This window comes from Phycodurus eques, chromosome 7 (assembly GCF_024500275.1).
Source record: "Phycodurus eques isolate BA_2022a chromosome 7, UOR_Pequ_1.1, whole genome shotgun sequence".
NCBI lineage: Eukaryota > Metazoa > Chordata > Actinopteri > Syngnathiformes > Syngnathidae > Phycodurus > Phycodurus eques.
Window position 1 is genome coordinate 6,687,265 of NC_084531.1, and position 13,138 is coordinate 6,700,402.

Consider the following 13,138-nt stretch of genomic DNA (forward strand, 5'->3'; position numbering starts at 1 on the left):
TCGTCGGACCACAGAACACTTTTCCACTTGTCATCAGTCCATCTTAGATGAGCTCGGGCCCAGAGAAGACGGCGGCGTTTCTGGGTGTTGTTGATAAATGCCTTTTGCTTTGCATAGTAGAGTTTCAAGTTGCAATTACAGCTGTAGCGCCGAACTGTATTTGCTGACATTGGTTTTCTGAAGTGTTCCTGAGCCCATGTGGTGATATCCTTAACACATTGATGTCGGTTTTTGATGCAGTGCCGCCTGAGGGATCAAAAGGTCACAGGCATTCAATGTTGGTTTTCGGCCATGCAGCTTACATGCAGTGATTTCTTCAGATTCTCTGAACCTTTCGATGATATGGACCGCAGATGATGAAATCCCTAAATTCCTTGCAATTGTAGGTTGAGAAACATTTGAAAAACGAGACAAAAAAATAATCTTACCTATTACTCCTAGTTCCCTTGTTGTGATCATTGTACAGTTGCTATTTTGGTTTTCGTACTGTCCACAAACATGGAATGCGCTGACACTTTAACCCCTACTATCTTTGTGTCATCATAGACACGCATCTCAAAGGGGCATGTCGTACCTATCTATTATTCATATCTCCAGGTTGGACTTTCTCTGTCAGCTTGTATGTAACTTGAAATATTTCTTCAAAATTGACTGAGTTTTTTTTAAGCTATATTACACTTTGTTGACAGCACCGACAACAACAAACCTAGATATTTTTCTCTTTAGCTGACATCCATCCATCCATCCATTTTCTACCGCTTATCCGAGGGCGGGAGGCATCCGAAGCAGATGCTCCAGCCACCTCATCTGGCTCTTCTCGATGTGGAGGAGCAGCGACTCTACTCTGAGATCCTCCCGGATGACTTCTCAGCCTCTCTCTAAGGGAGAGCCCGGACACCCTGTAGAGGAAACTCATTACAGCCGCTTGTATCCGGGATCTTGTTCTTTCGGTCACGACACACAGCTCGTGACCATGGGTGAGGGTAGGAACGTAGATCGACCGGTAAATTGAGAGCTTCGCCTTTCGACTTAGCTCCTTCTTTACCACAACGGACCGATACAAAGTCTGCACCAATCCACCTGTCGATCTCCCGTTCCATTCTTCCCTCACTCGTGAACAAGACCCCAAGATACTTGAGAGCCTCCACTTGGGGCAGGATCTCATCCCCGACCTGGAGAGGGCACGCCACCCTTTTCCGACTGAGGTCCATGGTATCCGATTTGGAGGTGCTGATTCTCATCCCAGCCGCTTCACACTCGGCTGCAAACTGCTCCAGTGAGAGTTGGAGATCACGGCTTGATGAAGCCAACAGAACCACATCTGCAAAAAGCAGAGATGCAATACTGAGGCCACCAAACCGGACCCCTCTACTCCTCAGCTGCACCTTGAAATTCTGTCCATAAAAGTTATGAACAGAATCGGTGACAAAGGGCAGCCTTGGCGGAGTCCAACCCTCACCGGGAACGAATCCGACTTACTGCCGGATATGCGGACCAAACTGACTCTGGTCGTACAGGGACCGAACAGCCCGTATCAGGGGGTTCGGTACCCCATACTCCCGAAACACCCCCCACAGGACTCCCCGAGGGACACAGTTGAACGCCTTCTCCAAGTCCACAAAACACATGCAGCCTGGTTGGGCGAACTCCCATGCACCCTCAAGGACCCTGCTGAGGGTGTAGAGCTGGTCCACTGTTCCACGCCCAGGACAAAAAACACACTGCTCCTCCTGAATCAGAGATTCGACTTCCCGACGGACCCTCCTCTCCAGCACCCCTTAATAGAGGAGTGTGATCCCTTGTCTTTGGAACACACCCTCCGGTCACCCTTCTTAAAAAGGGGACCACCACCCCAGTCTGCCAATCCAGAGGCACTGTCCCCGATGTCCACACGATGTTGCAGAGGTGTGTCAACCAGGACAGCCCCACAACATCCAGAGCCTTTAGGAACTCTGGGCGAATCTCATCCACCCCTGGGGCCTTGCCACCGAGGAGCTTTTTAACCACCTCGGTGACCTCAAACCCAGAGATAGGAAAGCCCGCCTCAGAGAGAGGAGTTTGGGGATGATGGTGTTGGATGCAGAGCTGAAGTCCACGAACAGTATCCTTGCGTAGGTCCCCGCACCGTCGAGGTGTTCTAGGATGAAGTGCAGTCCCATCTTGACTGCATCATCCGCAGACCTGCTTGCTCGGTAGGCAAACTGCAGGGGGTCCAGCAGGGGACCTGTGACGCTCTTTGGGTGATCCAGCATGAGGCGTTCAAAGGGCTTCATGACCACAGATGTCAGGTTTCTTGGGGACTGGGATGATGGTGGCGCGTTTGAAATAGGATGGTACCTCGCACAGTTCCGGAGCTCTATTGATCTGTGTGAAGACTGGAGGAAACTGATCCGCGCAGACTTTGAGGTACACACACTTCTTCACAGAAACTGATATAGGATGTGACAGTGTCCGTATATTCATCCAGGCTGCCAGCTGAATTTTCAGATACTCCAGTCTGTGCAGTCTAGACAGCTTTGAAGCTCTAGCTTTGCTTCGTTGGTCCACTTTTTCACTGTTTTCACCGTAGCCTTTGCGCATTCCTTTACTTGTACAGCGAGCGTTAGCAGTGCGGCATTCGTGCTAGCTTGAGGAGGAATGTAAACACCGGCGAGCATGAAAGATGCGAACTCACGAGACGAGTAGAATGGCTTACAGTTCAAAGACAGCTACTCTAAATCCGGCCTGCAGTGTGTGCTGAGCTCAGTGACGTCAGTCCACCATTTTCCGTTGATATAGAAACATATCCCGCCACATTTTGTTTTCCCCGATAACTCTGTGACGCGGTCTGCCCGGGTTAGTTGGAAGCCTGGAAGCATTACGGCGCCATCGGGCATGCGTTCACAAATAAAAATCTCTGTAAAGCACAGGACGGCGGAACGTCCGAAGTCTTTACTGGTCTTTGTTAGAAGATGGAAGATTTTATTGAGTAGGGAGCGTAGATTCGTGAGGTGGATCGACGGGAACGCCAATCTGTATCCTCTCTTGCGGAGCCTCACTTGGATGCCGGCGCGCTTCCCCCTTCGTCGCCTTCATCTCCATCCACCCTAGACCACAGCAGAACCCCTCCCACCCCCCCCGTTCTGCAAGCTTGGGTGATTGTCTGCGTTTGTCTCCTGTGAAATATTGTACCTTTCATCAACATATTGCAGCTGATGAACAGTATGTCCTCTTCACAATATAGTAACACCCAATGATTTTAATGAATAACTTTAATCTGAGCTCTTAAATAGTAATGTGTTGGGTTGCTCGCAAAAAGTTGCTAATTTCAAGTATCATGTTACTGAAAATGAAACTTGTATCAGTGGCACACAAAATCACTTTTGTTTAAAGAACAAAACATGACTCAATGAAAATTTACTGTAAATGTGAATTTTGCTCTTGCCTATCCCCTTAGCAAGTGCCACACATTTTCACAACAGTCTGTTCCTTTTCTTTGTTTTTATGCAAACAATCCTGCAAGCTTGCCCATATTTGGAAGTGGTTGAAGTAGCACGGATGCTTTTTCCCACCTGTTGGTCTATTGCTGTCATAGATATGAACAATCGACGCTAAGCTCGTTGGGCCAAAGTGTCAGCGCATTCCGTGTTTGTGGACGGCCTGATCACCAAAATAACAAGGATGCCTACACATTGTGCTGCATACAATGCTGTGGAATCACAGGGAACTGGGAAAACTTTTGTAGGAGAGAATATTTTGGGGCTTTTTTTTTTTATTTACTTTTTTTTTTAAATGTTCTTTTTGATAGCACATGCTTTGGCTTTGAGAAATGTGTAAACGTCATGGGAAATTGGTTGAGAAATGAGCAAATTCATATTTATTTTTAATGTCCATGCATTGCCTTTGATGGGAATGTTGCTCATGCAAACATTGCCGCCACGTAGGCACATAGGTTAGTTGGGTTTCTACAGCGCGCTAGCAAATCCAGTTAGGGCTGCTTTTTTTTTTTTTTAAATTCATGTCTGTGTATTGCTGTTAGCACTCTGAAACCACTGGACCAACCCCTCTCCTATTATATGTGCCGTCTGATGCCATAGCGGCGCCGCGACATTAAATGTCCACCTTGGGCGTCGTATCATCTTCGCAGCACATACACAATAAATGGGTTCATCAACGGCCTACTGCCCCCTGCTAAATGCCGTGTGAAAATTGTTTTACGGACATACGCGCAGACGCTTCTGAACCCAGGTTAAGAACCACTGCTTTAAAGTCGATACATGACAACACAGTGTAACATGCTTGGCTTAAAACAGTAAAGTGAAAGTGCCCAATTTTTGGAACACAGAAATCTAAGGAATAAAAGTTTAGGCATTGCTACACAAACTCTATTTGAACATTATACTGTGAATTAATGTCAGTTGCTTTAGAACGTGTACTGCATTGAGTGGACTTTTCCATGTTAAATTAACTGCAGGAACCCAGAGGATTAGTCTATTATCAAGGGCAGCATATCTTATCCTGTTGAGACATTTCTTAAAAATCGGATCATTTTAGTTTATTATTGTTGGGCAACTAGCGCAATCCCCAGCAGTCTGCAGTGGCGCGTGATTTCAGAATGTTTCGCAGTGCGCACACCAACTCCAATGTAGCACTCCAAAGCTACAGTAGCAGTATTATTACATACATCTGCTTATTTCAATCTAGATGTGAGATGCCACAATTTTGTCTAATATGACATTCTGCTGAGTGCAGATTTTCTTTCATTTCATTTTGTAAGATCTACCAGACTTGGTATTTTTAAATCAGCAACGCACAACCACATGTTCTGAACTAAAACCAGTGTTATGCTTCTGTACAAAGATCTGCTTGCTGCTGCTGCTATGCATTGAGCCCCTACCACCTATAATGAATTTTTAAATTTGGTGATGTGTGTACAGTGTGATCAAATAATGATCAGTTTCATCCGCTTAAGACTATTGGAAAACAAACATCTTTGAGAGCTTTAATTTGCAGCCTACATCTTTGTGAAACGAGGAATAGGTAACTCCTTGCTATAATTGCTTGTGATTACACAAATTAACCTGCTCGCCCTCCATGTCATGCAGGGTAGTACCATATGGTTGCCTAGCGACAGGTGACCGAGCAGGGCTGATTGAAGTTGTGTCATCAGCCAACACAATTGCCAACATCCAATTGACCAGCTCCAATGTGGCAGCCACTGCCGCTTTTAACAAGGATGCTCTGCTCAACTGGCTCAAGGAACGGAACTCTGGGTATGATGTTGCTATATGGAAGCATTATCTCTAATTATAGTCTGTGCTTTTTTTTTATTATTATTTATTTTATTTTATTTATTTTTTTAAATAAATACTCATTTGTTGTGTTTAAACAGCGATGCTCTTGATCGGGCCATAGAGGAGTTCACGCTGTCATGTGCAGGCTACTGTGTAGCCACATATGTCCTCGGCATTGGGGACCGCCACAGTGACAACATCATGGTCCGCAGCACAGGACAGGTTGGAAACATATTGTATTGAATGTAGTTATAGTAATTTAGTGAATTGTATAATCAAAGAACCATTAAATAGATGTTTTAATGCAGATTGTGAAAGCTGGAGCTCACTTTTTTCCCTCCTTCCTTTTCATTGTTTCTGCCCCTCAGCTCTTCCACATAGACTTCGGTCACATACTGGGCAACTTCAAGTCAAAGTTTGGCATAAAGAGGGAGCGTGTGCCATTCATCCTCACACACGACTTTATCCATGTCATACAACAGGGCAAAACTGGTTACACTGAAAAATTTGGCAGGTCTGTTCCACTTTGTCTGCTTTATCAAATCACTAGGTGTAGGGTGTTGAAAACAAATCTAGTCATCTTATTATAACAGTGTTGCGTGTGTAATAAAATTGCATTTGTAATTTTAAGAATAAGTAATAGTCTAAAACTCATTATTTTAGTTATAGGGTGTCCCCCACCTCTCGCTTAAAGTCAGCTGGGATAGGTTCCAGCTAAGGACACGCGGTATAGAAAATGGATGGATCCTTTCACCAAAACATTTTAAACCTACCAAAGGGGAGGTCGACATTTAGTTTGTAATTTAGTTTAGTCCACTGCCTACTGGATCACTGATTCTATGTCCGTATTGATATGCTAGTAACTTCTGCTTACTACTGCAGTATGTATAGTCACCAGTAGGTGGCAGAAGAGACTGAAGTGACCTAGCGGCATTAAGTTCCTCAAAACCTACAAGATCTTAAACCGCGTCAAGCCAAGGGATAGTGTATTTATTTTGATATACATTATTTTAATCCGTGTTTTGTTTATTAAATTCTAGAAATCAAGCTTACCATTACAACTGTATATAAAAAAATTACATATGGAATAATTTTTATTAATATATTTGGTATAAGGGAGCAAAATTTGATATGTCAAAAATGCAAAGTACTTTGCCCTGTATTTGGTGTTGTCTACAAAAACCATCACAATAGTTTGGCACTGTCGCTGCTGTTGGAAACATGCACATTCCATGTACCCGTTTAAGTCAGACAGCAGATCCAGCATTACCACCTTGGTCTATTATATTAGTTGGAAAATATGTGCCAATTGCACTTGTCAATGAAATTCCAATGTGTATAACTGGCAGCTTCCGTCAGTACTGTGAGGAGGCCTATCTCATCTTGAGGAAGAATGGGAACCTCTTCATTACACTGTTTGCCCTCATGCTTACTGCTGGCCTGCCTGAGCTCACGTCGGTCAAAGACATCCAGTACCTCAAGGTAATAAACACACTTGCATGCCTTTCAGTCCTTGCTGACATGTCAAAACTGCCAAATTGAAAAGAATAAAGTATCACTAACATCCAAGTGACAGTAATTAGGATAAATCTCACTTTGAAAGCTAATCACCTATTGGCTAAAGCCATAAGCAAACCACATTCAAGGTACTAAACCTTGGTAGTCAAGTTCATTATTCGTTGGGGGCGGGAGGGCAACTTGTCCCACACCTATCTTCGGAGGTAGTATCAGACCCAGTGTAAACGGTGAAGTAAAGGGTGTCGTGACATGGGGGTGAATATACATTTTGTTGGTCCTGGCTCACAAAATCAGTTGTTTGTTTCTGTTGTCCAAAATGGGTTAAATGAGCTGAGGTCAGGGTTCAGTTCAAGTTCTTCCACACCAAACTCATCCAAGCATGTGGAAAATTTGAATCTTGGAAAATTAAAAATCAGGTTGAAATAAGGGGTCTGAATCAAACATTTGTAGAATGTAGTGTTTGTCACACCAATTTCTGGCACTGTTGCAAAATGGCAGCTATTTTGAGGGCTCTGTGTGTAAAATAGGCTAATAAGTGTCGTGTTAAATCACACTGTTTTGATTTGTGACCGATGGAGGGGGGAAAAGTATTGGAACAGCAAGGTCAATTCCTTTGATTTTGTTGTATACAGAAGACATCTGGGTTTCAGATCAAGGAGATGAAACATTCAGAATTCCAGCTTTTATTTAATGGCATTAAACAACTCAGGACAGACCACCTTTTGTTTGAACCCACCCACTTTTCAAGTGAGCAAAAGTATTGGAACATGTGACTGATGGTGTTTCTAGTTGCTCAGGTGTTGCCTTTTAGATTGAGTGCTTGTTTTTAGCTTTGGGTTTCACCTGTGAAAACTGAATTTGCTGTTACGCAAACGTAAAGACCAGAGAGCTGTCTATGGGAGAAAAGCAACCATTTTGAAGCTGGGAGAAAATCGATCAGAGCTATTGCATGAACGTTGGACATGTATAACAATTTAAAATGTCCGGAAAAAGAGAGAAACTACTGGTGTACTGAGCAACGGACATCGAACAGGTCAGCCAAGGTTATCAACAGCAGTTGATGGAAGAAAAACCCAAAGACAACAGTCAGTGACATCACTGCCAAGCTCCACAGGGCAGGGGTTGAAGGTATCACAATCAACTGTTCGAAGATGACTTCGATAGAATAAATATACAGGCCATACCACAAGCCACTCATCAGGAAAAAAAATAAAATAATCGGAAGGCCAGATTGGATTTTGCAGAGGTACAGGGATGAACCACAAAAGTTTTATGGACTGATGACACCAAGATGAACCTCTACCAATGTGATGGAAAGGCCCCAAAAATGGCGAAAGAAAGGATCTGCTTATGATCAAAAGCTCATCTGTGACGCATGGTAGAGGTAATGTCATGGCTTGGGCTTGCATTGCTGCTTCTGGAACCGGCTTACTAGTCTTTATTTATGATGCAACTCATGATGGTAGCAGCAGAATGAATTCTGAAGTCTACAAAACCTGTTTGGCAATTTTCAGAAAAATGCATCCAAACTAATCGGGAGAAGCTTTATCATGCAACATGGACCCAAAACACACTGCCAACACAACAAAGGACTTCATCAAAAGTGGAAGGTCTTATGCTACATTCCCACCAGATACGAGAAATCGGTTTTCCTCACGTCCCTCGCTTGAGTGCGGGAGTAAAAAAATACACATTGAATGCGCATTTGCTTAATTAGCGCCGTAAACGCGGAAGAGGCGGGACTTCGCCTCCGGGAAGCGAAGACAGCATTTCCCCCTGCCATACACGACGATTTGACCTGTATTGTGGCTCTGTACCCGTGGAAGCCCGAACGCTGGCGTGCTTGGGTCCACAACACCATCCAGGGGTGCACGTAGCTTGGTGAATTTTACCGCCTTCTCCAGGAAGTGCTTCTGCATGACTGCAGTTTCCAGTGCTACATGAGGCACCATATTCCCTGATGTGGCAACAGGGATTTGGGACAGCCTCGTGGATGACTTCATGGCTGTGCCCACCACAGAGGCGTGGAAGAAAATTGCTGAGAGGTATGAGGAGCGGTGGGATTTTTCTTTCAGCTGTGGAGCACAGGATGGGAAGCACGTGGTCCTCCAAGCCCCTGCCAACTTCGGATCCAGTTCTACAATTTAAGAGGCACCCACACATACATCAAAATTCCTGCAATATTACTTCATCAGCACCAAAATTATTGCGGCTATTTGTATACACGTCAACATTTCGTTTGCATATCATAAACATTGTCTGCTTATATACAGTCTTTTATCCATTTTATTTATTGCATTATATTGTGAGGCAATAAAGCATCACTTTTGAAATAGCTACACTAAAATGTATGGACTGCATTTAGCAGGTAACCAAACAAAACTGATTGTACACGGCAGTTAAATACTGAACTAAACCTGACGACATGGAATAAGGTTTATGTATGTAATTTTTTCTGGAAAATATAAAAAAAAAAATTTGTAAAGGTGGTTTTAGTAAAAAAAAATAATAACAATAATTAAACATCCATCTCGAACAAAATTACAAAAATAAAAGTATGAAAGCCTGGAACCTTCCTGGAAAACATTGCCACCCAGACATTATTGGTCAAAATTTAGAGTAAATGTGGTCTGTTCATACATTAATTTATGAATTTGAAATGTTACATATTCCTTCCACTCTCGTGGCAATCTTTTCAAGGAAGAAATCATGCTCGTCATGAACAGCGTATCATTGCAGTGAGGACGCGGTGGAGGAATGTGGGGGTGGGGGGCGGAACCCCTCAAATTTCAACGAGAGTCAGTTTTTACCCATTGAATTTCAACAGCCCCCCAACACATGCCATGCATCAGTCAAGCAGCTACAGGTTCCCCCTCAATACTTATACTTGCATATTACAAACTAACACTCCATACAATCACCAGGAAATGTAATCAATCATTACTGGTGGATGACCCAGCATGCTTCTCTCTCTCCCTGTCCGTCTGGTTCTTTCCCCAGCGCCGACCCCAAAGTTCTGATACTGACAATATAATCTGATGTTAATGTGCCAAAATAGTTTTTATTTATTTTTCTCCCCCTCTGATTAGCCTTCCTTCACTTCTCCAATTATCAAAAATATATATACTGGCTTACTACTTTCTTCTGGAAGAGATAAATTGTAATATGACCATTCTTGTGGTATACCTTTTCTTTTCAGCGTGGCCCTAATAATAATTTGTGAGAGACTAATATGAGAAGTACAAGTTTTGACCACATCTTCCTCTTGTCTTTCTCTCCCATGGTCCCCGCCCCACAGGATTCCCTGGCTTTGGGCAAAACAGACGAGGAGGCACTGAAACAGTTCCGCCAGAAGTTTGATGAGGCCCTGAGGGAGAGCTGGACAACCAAAGTCAACTGGATGGCCCACAATGTTGCTAAAGACAACCGCTCCTAAAGCACCAGAGACACATTGAAGGCAACCACATAACAGGGTGATCCGCTGTAGCTCTTTTGGATTGTATGGTGGATTTGACACTTGTTAGAACTGAATGGGCACATGATCTAACCACACCCCTGAGCTCCTTTAAACATTCCTCGATGCATTAAAGGACCATCACACCAATGGGAAGTCCATCTTGAGAGTGGTGCTGAAAGTGTACCCCCATCTGTGGGCAGATTGTATTTTTTTATGATTAGATGTCTTTATTCCTGCTCTCTCTGCTACAGAATCATGAGATTTTGAGGGGCGTGAGCCTTTTGTTTTCATTTTAAAATGACTGACTTAAAACTGTTTGGACCATTAAACAAACATTTTAGAAAACAATTTTTTTTTTTTTTTTCCTTTTTGCCCTAAATCCAATCAAGTCATAACAGTTACTACCATCTCAAAACTTAATCTTTTTTTCATAGACTGCCACCCAACGACAAATGCGTAAGAGCAACTTATCGCTGGCCTTATCCAGGAATGTGCAAATGTTTTCCCCACTCTTTTCAGTTTTTATATGCTCTATTATTTTGGACTTGTGAACCCCCCAAGTATCTGCTTCTGTATGTGTATTGTGTGCAATATCCATCAATGAATATATAAACCATATCTACAGTACATATAAAGCCCCTTAGGCCTATACTGTGTATCAACTATAGTTTGTACCACTATGTGTCAGACACTGGATATTGTCAAATGTACAGGCTTGTGTTTACTTTTCAATACGTTTTATGAATTAAAAGTTATTTTCCCACTGTGCTGCATTTCCTCCTGTGGTCTGTTGTACATTATGTGGGGATTGCGTGCATGTGTTTAGTTTTGTAGAATTGCCGTCTTAGTCTTAATACACAAAATATTACATTTAAATATGTTAAATGGCATCACGGAAAATATTTTACATCTTGAAGCGCTCTAAATATTTCAGTCTAGTATAGGTTCTCATGGATCACAACAATAAGAAATCTGCCTCAAAGGGACCCGTCCCTTCAAAATAATACAAATGGTATAATTCACTGTACAGTTTTGAAAGAATGATTTCCATCCATTCATTTTTTTCCCCATCTTATCTGGGGTCAGGTTGCGGGGACAGCAGCTTAAGCAAGGAAGCCACTTCATCCAGCTCTTCCGGGGGGAATCCGAAGATGTTCCCAGGCCAGCCGGGAGACAGTCCCTCCAGCGTGAAGTAGGTCGTCCCCGGGGCCTTCTCCTGGTAGGAACATCTCACCAGGGACGCGTTATTAGGATCCCACGTCCCACTGCAACATGATTGGTTTCTGCGTCGCAGGAAGGGCAGGCTACGCAGATGTAACGAGATGACCCTCCGAAACGTATCCCATTTGTACGTAATAAAAACAAAAAAAGTTTGCTATGGTTGGGTTTCGGATGGGTTAAGGCTAGGATTAGTGGGAAACGACGCCACCAGACTTAAGTCACATTTCCTGTCTGGAAGCAGTAGGGCATGTTCTACAGGGATACAACAGCAAATCATAGTGTAGCGGCCCGTGTCCTGGAGCCAGTAATATTTGAGCAAGGCATGTCTGGCCTAGAAACTATGTGGGAATCCTAACGCATCCAGGAATCGTCCGAACCAGATGCCCGAGCAACTTCATCTGGCTCGTCTCATTTTGGCCGCTTGTATCCGTGATCTTGTTTTTTTTCGGTCAGTACGCACAGCTCGTGCCCATAGGTGATGGTAGGACTACAGATCGATCGGTAAATTCAGCACTTCGGCTTTCCGCTCAACTCCTTCACCGCAGACCGATACAGATTCCACATCACTGCAGATGCTGCCACTCGAGTATTCCCTCACTCATAAGACCCCAAGATACTTGACATCCTCCACTTGGAGGAAGATCTCATCCCCGACCTGGAACGAGAACTTCCCCCTTTTCCGACTGAGTGCTATGGTCTCACATTTGGAGGTGCCGATTCTCATCCCGACGGCTTCACACAATGCTGTGAACCGCTCCAGTGAGAGTGGAAGACTGAGGGTTGAAGTCAACAGAACCACGTCTACAAAAAGCAGAGATGCAATACTAAGACCAACAAACCTGACACAACCACAAAGTCGATCATCATGTTTCCTTTTAACATACAAATTCATCATGTGATGGCTCTTTTATAGCAATATGAGTACAGTCGGTAGCTCTGATTACATTATGAAAACCGTCTCTCTCTACAAATTGTACTTTAGTCTTGGCCTGTTCAGCCCCATTGTGTGGGAATTGGATATACCTGGCGGACATGGAGATAATTGCATCCCACACGGCTGGTATGGCTCGGCTCAGGGTCGACTGGCACAGTCCCGATCGGTCTGTTCCAAGTAACAAAGAAGCGAGGGATAAACTCATCAAAACAGAACATGACTTGGGTAACATGGTTTGCAACAACAGACGCCAATGCGGCAATACAGGCTGAATGAAAGCAGGGGACTAAATACAAACAAATTAATGAGACAACGAGGGACACCTGGACAAGACGAGTGACTTGAGGGAGCTGATTGGTTGACACAAGGTTGAGGGTTGACGAGAACAGGTGGACACATAATGAGCACAAAAGACATGAACATGGGACACGGGAAAACATGAAACAAAACTAAATATAATCTAAACTAAAACACAGACCATGACATATACATGTATTACAACATAAAGTATGACCTCTTTTTGCATGCTTCATTTAAACTGCATTACAGTAACTACAGTAATTTTAATCTCTAGGAGTATGTATCTTCAAAGTAACCTTTTTACCAGTAATCTATCAGACTTCAGTTTACTTGCCACCCAGCAATAATAACAAGAAACTGTCCTAACAAATCTTGTAATAATAACACATATTACCAAGAGGATTTCTGGTTAGATAATCATGATAATCAGGTCTG

The 13,138-nt window shown here is 43.4% G+C and overlaps 1 protein-coding gene across 4 annotated transcripts in view; it reads left to right on the forward strand.

Annotated features, from left to right (window-relative positions):
- The window catches only part of pik3cb (phosphatidylinositol-4,5-bisphosphate 3-kinase, catalytic subunit beta), an 85,213-nt gene extending 74,203 nt beyond the window's left edge, over positions 1-11,010 (forward strand). For all 4 annotated transcript variants that reach the window (XM_061681115.1, XM_061681114.1, XM_061681117.1 and 1 more), the window contains 5 exons: positions 5,085-5,252; positions 5,372-5,495; positions 5,642-5,787; positions 6,623-6,755; positions 10,090-11,010. In XM_061681115.1, coding sequence (XP_061537099.1) covers positions 5,085-5,252; positions 5,372-5,495; positions 5,642-5,787; positions 6,623-6,755; positions 10,090-10,227 — 709 coding nt within the window. In that variant the 3' untranslated portion in view covers positions 10,228-11,010. The remainder of the gene's footprint in view (positions 1-5,084; positions 5,253-5,371; positions 5,496-5,641; positions 5,788-6,622; positions 6,756-10,089) is intronic.
- Positions 11,011-13,138: the final 2,128 nt, after the last annotated feature.